Here is a 13335-nt window from a genome sequence, read left to right as displayed (position 1 = left end):
GCGGGGGTGGTGGTTACTTTGTCACATCTGCTCCGGCTGACACAGAACGGAAAAGACCTGTTTCCCTGGTCGAGTGGGAGGAGCCTGGAACGCGCCGTTCGTAGTCTCGAAGCAGACGCGGTCACACACTCCACCACATTAAGGTAAATGATGGGAAAGGACCAACAGCCTTCTGTTTTCATAAACGGAATGAAATCCTCCTAAAAACGCCAACTACTTTAAGGCCCCGAGCCCCTTACCAGCATGCAAGTAAGCCAGGTCCGGGTTTTCAATGTCCGGGTGCTGCTCTTTCAAGTGGTTCCGGAACTCCACGGGCACGTTCGTCCCGTAGTCACACTTGGGGCAGTTGTACATCTTGACCCCCTCGTGTTTGCCGGTGTGTAGAATGTGTTTGCGGATATTTTCAGCACAGTTGGACCTAGCAAATAAGAAAGGAAAGTAAACCGAGTTAAGGTCGAGCACCACAAACACGGACAGCGGCCAGAGCACGTGCAATTCATTAATCCCATGAGGCTGGCAGTTTTGGGGACCTTGGTGCTGATTTTTAAGTTGGCCTTTTACCTTAATCCTATGCACAACTGGAAGCACAAACTCTCAGGTTCTACGATTTTCATCTCAAATTATTCTGGTGCCACTTGAGGGCACTGAAGGAGCTTCCTTCACCCCGAGAGCACACCTTTGAGGAGGGAGGAAAGGTACAAAGGGAAGCACTCTTGCCTCCACTGAATTTAGAGCATTAAAGAAACAAAGAAGCTTTGGCTTTTACGTTTTACCAAGTGAGCCGCTTCGAAGTCAGGCTCTAAAACAGTCTGGAGACAGAGAAGCATCGGTGTGGTAAGTGCCTGTGAGTTTTCCATGTTGATGTAGGTTTCTGAGCATCACGAACCATCACTGAAAGATACAGCGAGGGCCTTGGATGCCATACGCCAAACAGCCCTGAAAACAGGAAGAGATTCCTCTCACGCTGTCTGCCGACAAGCCCAGCAATGTGAGGCCTGAAGTGCCTGGGTACCGGGGAGCTGGCCTCTGCTCCCTGAAGCAAACTCTTCTACTCGCTCCTTCACCCCTCTCCACGTCTTTGCATCAGAGACGGCACACCTAGACCCTTTCTGAACACATGCACAGCCGCTTCCTTTGTCAGAACAGTAATAAAATGAGCGCCGCACAAGTTCAAGCAGGTCGGGGCGGGCTGCGCCTAACTCGAAAGAAATGAAGTATGAGGCTGGCCTCAGGTTTCCCGCAGAGCAAAATTAAGTGGCAGAAGAAAATCAAGCGATAGGATTATCAGCTTTTCTTGAGGGTATTGCCGAAGGACAAAATCCTGCCGGCCGCTGTGTGAAGCGAAGGTTCTGTGACCGGCAGGGCGGGAAAATGGTAGTTGGCAAACACGTGTCACGATGCCCGTGCGACGGTGAAGGCTGTGCACCGCCCTGACACTTCCGAGTTACAGGTGCATCGTGGATGAGCCACGGCACCGCCACTTTCGCTTTCGGGAACGCACCCTAGGAAACACTGGTGAGGAATGCAAAGAGGGTTCTGATCTCCCAACTTTCCGGTAGCTGCGTTAGCACTCACAGGTAAAGGCAACCAATGACGTTAGAAATGCAGAGACCCGGAAAATACACTATCTATTCACTCACGAGGAGGGGGGATGGAAGAGAACCATGAAAGCAAGGCACAGTCCATGCCAATGGCCTTAGGAAGAGCACTCCACAAACGGGACAGGGACACCCTTTCCTGGAGAGGGCAGATGAAGCGGAAATGCAAATACTGTCCTCGTGAATGAACAGTCACCCTGCATTGTCACAACAGTCTTGTAACTGGATCCAAAGTATTCCTCTGGAAGAGCTGGGCCGCCCCCCTCCCATCCCCTGGCAGAGTAAGTCATCAATTGCGCATGCCCAGCTGTGTGTATTCAAAAAGACTGAATCAGAGAGATCCCTCTATAGCTAGACTCGAAACACCTCAAAATGTTATTAATTCAGCTATACAGCAATGCCCACTTCTGTTTTCCAAATATATTTGAATTATATATTAACATTTACATTAAAAAATATTTATGGGGTACCTTGGGGGCTCAGGTGGTTAAGTCTCTGACTCCTGATTTTGGCTCAGGTCATGATCTCATGGTTCATGGGACCAAGCCCTGCATCAGGCTCTGGGCTGATAGCCCGGAGTCTGCTTGGGATTCTCTCTCTCCCTCTCTCTCTGCCCCTCCCCTGCTCACTCTCTGTCTCTTCCTCTCTCTCTAAAAATAAACAAACATATAAGAAATATTTACAATAACAGCAAACACCTTTAAAAATAAGAAAAACTGGAACAACAGATATTTTTCAGTTATTTTCAGCTTTGCCTTTGGCAAGGGCTCTGCCAAGCTTTATGTTAAGTTTCTCTTAAAATCAGACTAAATGTAAGTTTGTGAAAATATGCACATACAGCTAACCTCTTTCTTGCCACTACTGAATCACCAAACTTGCTGTTTATATAAATCCCTAGAGCTAATTAATAATCACAGTATTCGGTAAAGAATGAATAAATACCGAATGTGCTCCCTGTGCTCTCACTGACCTGCTCCTTTGAGGGTATCACAGGTCTCCTGGAGGCAGAGACAGTGAGAGATTCTCCTAGAGATTTTTTACTAGAGAAGGAAGGGGCCATCAGGAGATGGGCTGACTATCAAAGGTCGCAGCTAGAAAGTGGTTAAGACCTCCTTCCTGATATATTTACATATCAAAGATACTAGACAGGTTCTAAGAAAAGGGTGGGGTTGTGGAGTCTCTTAATCCTATAAGTGTCCTTGGGCTAAGAGCTCTGCATCCTGGGGACACAAGTAACACAGGAAAACATCTGAAGGTGGATGAAACACATGTCCACTTTTATCATTAAAAGGAAAAGGACCATTTTTTGGATTCCCTGATGAGCTGGGTGAACTGTTCCAAATTACTCCCTTAATTCTACAGACCTCCCCTTTGTTTTCCATGGCACCGCAGACACCCCCTCAATTCACCAATGTTTACTCACACCAGGGAGTGAGAACAAAAAGCTCCCACTGTACTTAGTTAGTACTGTTATTTGAACTTCCCACTCTTTGGTGCCACCTACATCACTTCCTTATGGAAAAAGCTAGGCATTAAGAATCATCTGAGACAATCCTGATCAAGTGAGGAAATGAGAATTACCAAAACCCACCAACTTCAACACACAATGCATACTTAGGTACAAGAGAATATAAAGCAATGAACCGTCATCTTCAGTGAAGGTCTTAGATGACATGGAAAACAGAGTATTTTGTTTTTAGGAAGGGTGTGTCTTGGGCAAAAATAAACTAACACCTCTTAGGACCTAAAGAGCCTGTGAAAGGTAACAATCAGGAGACTAATGATGAACAAGCATAGGAGGGGAGGGGAGAATTTTAAAAGGTGAAAGCCTTTTTATTTAAAAATAGACAAAACAAGAAGTGGTGTGGAGCTTGGTACCTTATCATGTATTAAGGACTATTTCGTGCACATATATTTACATATACACATATTTTTATACTATATATACCATTCATATGTTTTATGCACAATACATCTATATATGTATTAATTTTATGCTTTATACACAAACAGGTAAGACACATTAAATACATGATCACAAGAAAATAAAATAGGCAATGTCTGTCTGTAAAAGATACAATTTTATGCATTTCATGGATGACAGGGTATTTATACGCAATCAAAATCTGTTCTTCTGCATTTAATGTTATGCAATATTAAACTTTTTAAAATACTGGGACAGGGGAGCCTGGGTGGCTCAGTCAGCTGAGTGTCTGACTCTTGATTTTGGCTCAGGTCATGATGTCACAGTTGGTGGCATCGAACCCCACATCGGGCTCTGCACTGACACTGTGAAGCCTACTTGGGATCCAATCTCTCCCTCTCCCTCAGAATAAACACTAAACAAATAAAATAAAATATTGGGACAAAAATGAGCCTTTCCCACCTGCAAAATCAAACTACTCCAATCAAAGCCTAAGAAGCAAAAGCTATGACATATTATGTCAATACCATTTAAAGCAGAATACCTGCAGTAAGTAAGGACAAACTTTGGTCCCTGCACTTGAGAGCACGACATAACACACTGTTGCGTGAGTAATACTCTGCGTTCATACTATGAACATGGAGTAATGTCACAAAATTTGGTGAACGATAGAGACCAGACACCTTCTGCTAAGTAATTCTGAATGTTACTCAGCCTGAAAATGATCATCCTTCCCCAAAACAGAATTTACGAGTAGTAATTAGAATGGGAAAATGAAGTGGGGCTAATCAAAGACGGGACGTAGGGGAGAAGGAAGGATGTTCTAAGATATTATTTCTAATAGAGTCATGTGTAAATCGCCAGGCATTCCAGCGGTTAAGCCCACCGGGCATACACTAATCAGAAGTGAGTGACTGAATAATGTCTTCACTTTGACACCCCTGATAAACAGCTTATTTTTGTCCCTTGTTCATAGATTGGAGGACTTAATATTATTAAGGTGGCAATACTCCCCAAACTGCTGTACAGATTTAATGCACTCCCTGTCAAAAGCTCAGCTGGATTTTTTACAGAAATCGAAATGCGATCCTAAAGTTCACACAGAAATGCACAGGGCCTAGAAGAGTCAATACAGTCTCAAAAAAGAACTCAGTTGGAAGACTCACACTTTGCCAGCTCAAAAGTCACAGTAGTCAAGACAGGCTGGCACAAGAGAAACGACAGATAAAGGGACTCAGCCCAGTTCCACCAGTACGGGGATTCAGGACGCGTGCAGGAAGTGCTGGGACCACCACCGGCAGGCACCGTGTTAGTGGGAAAGTTATAAGGAAATTTAGACTTAGATTTCGGAATAGGACATGATGAAAATCTCGAGGCAGCTTACTATACATCCGTGAAGACATTAAAGTATGACGTGTTACGTAAAATACAAGCTGGGCAACAGCAAAACGACCAAAATGGGAACGCATTTTAAGGCTTCTTAAATTACCTTACAAAGGAAATATTTTATTCAGTTCGAAGGCAATGCTTTTCAAAATAATAAGCAGAACATCAAAAGCGCTTCTAGATCTCTGCAAAATTATTTCTTAGTACGACTTACTAACTCACTACCTATTAACCCCCCCAAAAAAATCACATTAAGTTAAATTTATGTTACATTTAACCTAAGGAAAAGGAAACTTGAAAAAAATTCTACAGAATTTTTTCCTCTTTTGATGTATGTTATTTTGGTTATTAAAATGAAAAGCACCAGTGAGGTTGTGGAACAAACATCCATTGCGAACAAAAAGTCTAACAATGGGTATATACAATAAAAGTGCCTCCTACCACGGCCCCACTCTGCCTTGATAACTCCTTCTCCCCCAGGGAGATACAGTTTATAATTTCTGAGCCATCTTTTGGGAGAATTAAAAACGACTTTTTCAGGCCACAGATATACTCTCTACCCTCCTGGTATATAAACTTGCTGCCCTAACACAAGTCCGCGTCTTGCTTACCTCACCTAGCAACACAGCTTGGGGTCTTTCCACACCAGCATGAGAGAGCCCCCCAGCCCCCGCCCGATGCTACCTTCCACCCTCCCTACGACTCGCTCCCTTTCTTCTCTGCCTTCTTTTTCTCTTCTAACGGCCATGCAGTATTCCACATTATGAACACAGCATACTCTGTTTCAGTGATGCTCTACGGACGGGCATTTAGGTTGTTTCCAATCACTTGCTCGTATCAACAAGGTTGCAATGAATAATCTCGTAAGACACTTTCGATTTCTCAGGATGCCAAGAGAATCTCAGGATGCCCAGTGGAAGTGTTTCAAGCATCAGCGGGCATATGGTTTCATAATTTTGACAAATTCTGCCAAACTGCCCTCCAGAGAAGTTGTAGCAATTTACACTTCTACCAGCAACGTTTGAGAGATCCTGTTTCTGCACATTCTTGCCAATGAAGTGTGTTTCCAAACGTTCAAGTTTTGCCAATTTGGTAGGAGAAAAAAACTCCAGCTCACTGGAGTTTCATTTTTTTTAGGTTTTACTTTACATTCCTCTTATAATGAATGAGGTTAAGTACCTTCAAATATTGAAATGCCATACGTATTCTTTTTCATGCAATGTTTTCATATTTTGATCTGCCTTTTTTTTTTTAGTGTGATTAGTCATTTTCTTATACATTAAGGAGACTGACTGCCTAGGACAGAAGCTGCAAGTAGTTTTTCCTTAGTTTCCCTTTTCTTCTTTTGACTTTGCTTATGGAAAAGCAGAAGTTTTTAAACTGTGTTCTCGGACTTCCTCATTTGGAAGTTATAAAAGAAGTGTCCCAGATTTGTTCTAGGACCTGTACAGTTGCATGACCTCACATTAAGTACCAGACCCGTTTCGAAACCATCCTAGAGCGTGGTGCACAGGGTAGATCCAGACTGCTCCCTGGACCTGCCGGTACACCATTCATGAATAGTACATCTTTCCCCCACTGACCTGAAATGCCATCTTGCTAACACCTTTATCTGTTCCAAGCAAATTCTGGACTTTCGATTATGGTGAGCTGGCCAGTCTGTGCACGTGCCAATCTTTTCACTAAGACAGGCTGCAGCAGGCTCACGTCCGGTAGAGCTCGCTCATCCTTTTGCCTCCCAGATCACAGCTTGCCAGCCAGGCTATCATGGAGGCAGTCATGAGGCTGTGGTCTTCAGCAGGTGTAGCAAACACCTTGAGTTAATATAGAACCGGAGAGACCTGGGCCAGTAATAAATTAATAGCCCTGACGCAATTGAGTATTTTCTACGTATTTACTGATATGTACTGATAATATGATCTTTCTGATAAAGAAGCCGAAACAGAGAGAGTGGCCCAGATGCCGTGTGCGGAAGTGTGTGGAGAGTGCCTGCACACGGAGATCCTAGATAAATCTGGGTTTTCTGTTTCCCCAGGGAAGCTACACATCCGCCTCAAGACTCCCAAATTCTCTTGTGTGAAATTGATGATAGTCCTAATCTTTTGGTTACAATCTGGCATGTTACATATGTGAACTGATATAAAAAATTCTGGAAGTTCTACTTAAAGAAACATGTCAGTTTTGCTTAACACCTTGATTCCCAAACTTCCTGACCATGGAGAACTCTTTTTGTTCGATGGGAATAATATATGTATCTCATAAGGCTGTCTGGAGAATTAAAGTAAATCACATTAAACGTGTTCCGAAAACACAGTAGGTACTCAATTCTTTTTTTATTACTGCTGCTAGCCTTTCTATTAAGCGCAAGACAGTGCAACTATCAGGGTCATTATTAGCAATTTTCTTACTGTAAATGAAAAGTAATTTCAATTCATCTGAATAAAAGCAGAGTCTCAAAATAGTTATATAGTGTATATATGTGTACACACTGAGAAGTGAAATTTCTTCTTCCACCTGCTTTGGAATATAGTCTTTCAACTCCTATCCTTGAAAATAATTACTCTGTAGTTAAGTTTTATGTATTGGAACAAGTGCATCAATACTGTGCACTACAGTACTTATTTAAAATTTCAGTGGAAAGAGTTTCTACTATATCTTTATAAGAGTAGTTTAAAATGACTAAGGAAAAATCCAAAGAAAGTATTTATGTAAATCAAACTTAAGAAGTTAATCATGTATTTTTTTAACCACTAGTATTTAATTATAAACTTACTGGGCAAAAAACCAGTCTGAGCAAAACAAGATGATCTCTGGGGGAGAGGACAGAAAGCTACCGAGTCACTGCAGCTTGGAGGAATGTGCTCCAGTACACAAGCTCAGGGACCGCTTCACAGTGCCCGTGACACGGCCCAAGGTACACAGTCCCCCACTGCTTATGTTCTCACGGAAGGGCCCGTAAGGAAAGAGCGTGATAATTTTAGACTGCAGAACATTTGTGCTGCTTAAATTTAAAATTGGTGAGAAGTTATAAGAATAAAGATTTTCATATTCCTTTGCCTAAAATGAAACATTTTATCGATGATGTTTAGCAAATGAATGTCATTTGGAGTGTTAAACCAAATACATCACCAGAATAGAAGGCACAAAGATCCATGTATATAAGGGATAAAGATGTCATTTTGGATCAATAAGGAAATGATGGGTTTTTTATAATAAATGGTGTTGAGTCAACTGCCTTCTGTATGGGGAAAAACAAATTAGATTTCTATGGCCTTAACTGTGTAAAAATAAATGCCATTTGGATTTTAAGATTAACATAAGCAAACTAAATTATAAAAGTGCTAGAAGAAAATACCAGAAAATATTTTTATAATCTTAGTTGGAAAGAGCATTCCTAAATTTTAAAACCCAAATGCTACAAAAAGATGCAGCAAAATACTCTTCATAAAAGTTAAAACTGCTACATGGCATAATACATTATAAAGTTAAAAAAACAAGTCAAAGAAATGGAGAGAATATATGCAACAGATATAAAAACAAATGATTAATACTACAAAATGAGTAACTATGATTAACAAGAAATAAAGATAAATATCTCAAAAACTGAATGAAGAGCAACAAAACTAAAAGGCAACCGACAGAACAGGAAAAGATATTTGCAAATGACATATCAGACAAAGGGCTAGTATCCAAAATCTATAAAGAACTCACCAAACTCCACACCTGAGAAACAAATAATCCAGTGAAGAAATGGGCAGAAAACACGAATAGACACTTCTCTAAAGACATCCAGATGGCCAACAGGCACATGAAAAGATGCTCAACGTTGCTCCTCATCAGGGAAATACAAATCAAAACCACACTCACATACCACCTCACGCCAGTCAGAATGGCTAAAATGAACAAATCAGGAGACTGTAGATGCTGGCGAGGTTGTGGAGAAACGGGAACCCTCTGGCACTGCTGGTGGGAGTGCAAACTGGTGCAGCCACTCTGGAAAACAGTGTGGAGGTTCCTCAAAAAATTAAAAATAGATCCACCATATAACCCAGCAAGAGCACTGCTAGAATTGACCCAAGGGATACAGGAGGGCTGATGCACAGGGGCACTCGTACCCCAATGTTTATAGCAGCACTTTCAACAATAGCCAAATTATGGGAAGAGCCTAAATGTCCAACAACTGACGAATGGATAAAGAAATTGTGGTTTATATACACCATGGAATACTACGTGGCAATGAGAAAGAATGAAATATGGCCTTTTGTAGCAACGTGGATGGAACTGGAGAGTGTGATGCTAAGTGGAATAAGTCATACAGAGAAAGACAGATACCATATGTTTTCACTCTTATGTGGATCCTGAGAAACTTAACAGAAGACCATGGAGGAGGGGAAGGGGAAAAAAAAAAGTTAGAGAGGGAGACAGCCAAACCATAAGAGACTCTTAAAAACTGAGAATAAACTGAGGGTAGATGGGGGGTGGAAGGGAGGGGAGGGTGGGTGATGGGCACTGAGGAGGGCACCTGTTGGGATGAGCACTGGGTGTTGTATGGAAACCAATTTGAAAACAAATTTCATATTAAAAAAAAACAGAAATCCATAATGGGGGATCTATAAAAGGTTACGTAAGAATTAAAACATAATCAATGATTCTAGTAGCCAAGGAAATAGAAATTAAAGCCTAACGTAACAGAAGGGCAAAATCTAAGAAGACTGGCAACATTAGTTGTTGGGAAGGGAGACGAATATCACTGGTGACCGTGTCGGCAAAGGCTTTTGGAAGATGCTTGAGGATTGCCTAAAAAATTAAGATACACACACACACACACACACACACACACACACACACACACTCTTGGATTTAGGAATTCAATTTCTAGAAATTAGCCCCAAAGAGAATTGTTAAGCCATTATTTATAACACCCAAACACTAGGAAAGATTTAAAGTGGATATCTCTTAGCAGAGGAACGGATCATTACTTTACGGTGATCCACACTGTGGGATTCAACACGGCTGACAGGTAAGTTAACTTGTGAGTGTGCTGCCCAGAGTAGGAGCCGGGACCCCCCCCAGAGCTTCATGGTAGCCAACTTCACCCTGGCAGAGCACTGGGCAGATAGAGCCTGACTGCAGTGAAAGAGAGGGTCTTCCCTAACCATTGCTTCGTGGCGTCGGAACAAGGCAAGAGGCCTGGATTGCCTGGGCACAGCCCTGAACACGCACCCATGAAGAATGGCACTCGCCCAGTGGTGCAGCTGAGAAGCTCCACAGTCAAAGGGCCAGGACTCTCCCAGCCCAATGCCCAACACCATGAACTCCAAGTGTTGCCGCAGGGTACAGGAGGCCTGGATGTGGGCGGGGACCATGGCCACACACTGCACTGTGACTTTTTCCCGGAGAGTGTTGTTGAAAAAGGCCCAGTGTGTATGCCGTTCATCATTCATCCTTATTTGTTGGACAAAAGCCATCAAGTAAAATGAGGCAGACCTTATGTCCCACCATGGAAAATTTTCCAAGACATAGTATTAAGTCAAAACAAAAATAAGGCAAGTCCCAGAAAAATCACATACGTGGCTCCTTCCAGCTTTTTTAGGGGCGCCTGGGTGGCACAGTCGGTTAAGCGTCCGACTTCAGCCAGGTCACGATCTCGCGGTCCAGGAGTTCGAGCCCCGAGTCGGGCTCTGGGCTGATGGCTCAGAGCCTGGAGCCTGTTTCCGATTCTGTGTCTCCCTCTCTCTCTGCCCCTCCCCCGTTCATGCTCTGTCTCTCTCTGTCCCAAAAATAAATAAACGTTGAAAAAAAAATTCTTTAAAATTCTATATACATAGTCATATAGATATATAAATGCATGAAATGGGTAGAAGAAGGGTGGCCAGCAAACTATTCATGGTAATTATCTTTACGGAAAAGTTTCCAAGTCAGGAAAGTTGTATGTTTGCTTAGCGTATTTTTGGATTACTTGGATGATTCACGAGAGTATCTTCTAAGTTTTATTCATGTAAAGCATATATGATCAGAGCACGTATCTTAAAAACAAGTGGATTGTGCAGTATTGTATCAAATGTAAATGTTATAAACAATAAGCAGTATAGCGGACATAAGCTGAGAATGGACATGGAAATCTCTAAATGCAACGTTTCTCCTATTTACATAGGACATTTCAAACTGATGAATCACGTAAAGATTTAAGTAGGGTAAGTCAAGTTTTAAGGGTAACCACTTGGATTACCAAACAGAATATTATAACAAGAACAGGGAAGTAGGAGGGGTATAGTGGAAAACAGGGCAACTGAGCTAACTTTTGGATATGGCACAACAGCCAGATGCTGTGCATAAACAAAGAGAGGAACCAGCAAAGTACTTAGGTTATCTCCAGCAGGACCAAAACATGAGCGCTTACAGGTAGTTATCTCAGGGAAACGGGGTGCAGTAGGAAGACGCTGACTTTTCAAGTGACAGGGTTGAAAGAGTAAAAATAACGTAAAATGGTTGAGTTTTATGGGTATTGAAGTAAAATACATATTTAAAAATAATGGCATGTTTAATTACTTACAAAATTATCCAAAGCCTCTTTCTTTGTTGTTGGGTTTTTGATAAGATAAAAAGAGTTTATAGATATCACAAGTAATCACGAAATACAATGTCCTGAATTTTTCCTACAAATTTTATTTGGATAGTTTCTGAATCACCTCGCTTTAAATTCTACGAACTTTTTCATTTTTCCCATTAACTAACTGGTGGTTTCTATGGATAATTCGTACCAGATCACCTATATTCATGACTTTCCGCTGTTCATAAATCCCAATTCTTCGAAATCAATTGCTATGGCCACAAGAATTCATGTACATTTTCTCTATTTCTCAGTTATAATTATGTTAGCATTTGCTGTGTGATATAAGGCGATGTGCATCATGTGACGCTACAACAGAGCCACATGTTCTAAGAAAAATGAATTTGGGGGCGCCTGGGTGGCTCAGTCAGTTAAGCACCAACTTTGGCTCAGGTCATGATCTTGTGGTTCATGAGTTCGAGCCCCATGCCGGGCTCTGTACTGACAGCTCAGATCCTGGAGCCTACTTTGGATTCTGTGTCTCCCTGTCTCTCTGCACCTCTCCCCTGCTTGTGCGCGCATGCTCTCTCTGTCTCAAAAATAAAATAAACATTAAAAAAAATTGAAAAGAATCTGTAGGTTAGCACAAAAACGGATGAAAGCTGATGCATTACTGACCGTCTCGCACTACTCCTGAGCAGATAGACGTGTGCGGGTTCCAGGTTATAACCCTGCCCAGTATTCACAACCACGTTCCGAGCGAAGCTAGGACACTAACACGTGCTCGTGGGGAAAGGTGCCCAACGTCAGCCACAGTAGCAGCCTACGTGTGACCCGCAAGGGGCCTCTGTACGTACGCCTGCACAGTGGGGGCTGGTCTAGAAGCCATGGGAACAAGGCCAGCCTTCCAGACCCGCTCCCTGGAAGGCACTTTCGGAAGTCACAGATGCCCAATTACTGCTTTAGTTCATATGGAAAGTGTACAGTTACAAGAAAAATCTATTTTTTACCTGTATTGACTTATTATTTTCAAAAATGAATGTATTCAACATATATTTAATTTTGTGTCTACCTCACACAAAAAAAGAAACATAAAGATGAAACATTTTGTTTCCGCCCTCAAAGACAATACAATTTGACAGAGGAATCACGTACATCAATAGCCATAACTCAAGGCTGTGCTTCGTGATATGAAACTTAACTCCGAACAGCGTTTAAAATCTCACCTGTCCACTGCTGCACCCTCCCCCCTCCTTCAGTGGCATCTTTAATTGATAATGGCCTAAAATCACCTCGCTTTCCACACTATTCAAAATGCTCTACTGGTTTCACCTGATTGCGTGCACACTTCCGTATGGACACAGCACCACCTGTGCCACCAGGCCCGTCATGCAAAGACTTTCGTCTCCCACTAACACTGCTACTCGTGTTCCCAAGAGCAGGCACAACCTCCCACCCACTCTTCAATGTGCATGGTCCCACAGTCATGTCCAATTACATCACTTCTCCGTTCAATCTGCTCAAGGTATCTACAACCAGGAAGGGGAAGAGTTGGCTTTAAACCTAACAACCTCCTTCCCGCCTTCCACTCTACTGGAGAACAATGAAAATCCCAAGGAAGAAAATGGTAGGAAGCGACACTGAACTCTGTCAGAATCCCAAATTATTTGTTAGCATTTAACACTTCAAGAATAGTCCCCTCACATGCCCTGTTAAGTGAGAAGGAGACAGGCCTAAATGTGCAGCCAGACTTGGTCTGTCCTCCGTGTCATATGGAGGGGGGAGGGCCCGCCAGTAAGGGCGGGCCCTGAGGAACCTTGATTTCTCCTTGACTCTTCTTCAGATCAGAGAGAAAGAATACGTTTCATTAACTGTTT

At 42.4% G+C, this 13335-nt stretch overlaps 1 protein-coding gene across 8 annotated transcripts in view; it reads right to left on the bottom strand.

Annotated features, from left to right (window-relative positions):
• Nucleotides 1-13335, bottom strand: part of ZNF407 (zinc finger protein 407) — a 455477-nt gene that overhangs the window by 143698 nt on the left and 298444 nt on the right. For all 8 annotated transcript variants that reach the window (XM_011288125.4, XM_045041221.1, XM_045041224.1 and 5 more), the window contains one exon: nucleotides 240-418. In XM_011288125.4, the coding sequence (XP_011286427.2) occupies nucleotides 240-418 (179 nt within the window). The remainder of the gene's footprint in view (nucleotides 1-239; nucleotides 419-13335) is intronic.

Source organism: Felis catus, chromosome D3 (assembly GCF_018350175.1).
Source record: "Felis catus isolate Fca126 chromosome D3, F.catus_Fca126_mat1.0, whole genome shotgun sequence".
In the NCBI taxonomy this organism is placed as follows: domain Eukaryota; kingdom Metazoa; phylum Chordata; class Mammalia; order Carnivora; family Felidae; genus Felis; species Felis catus.
This window is presented reverse-complemented; position numbering and strand designations above follow the sequence as displayed.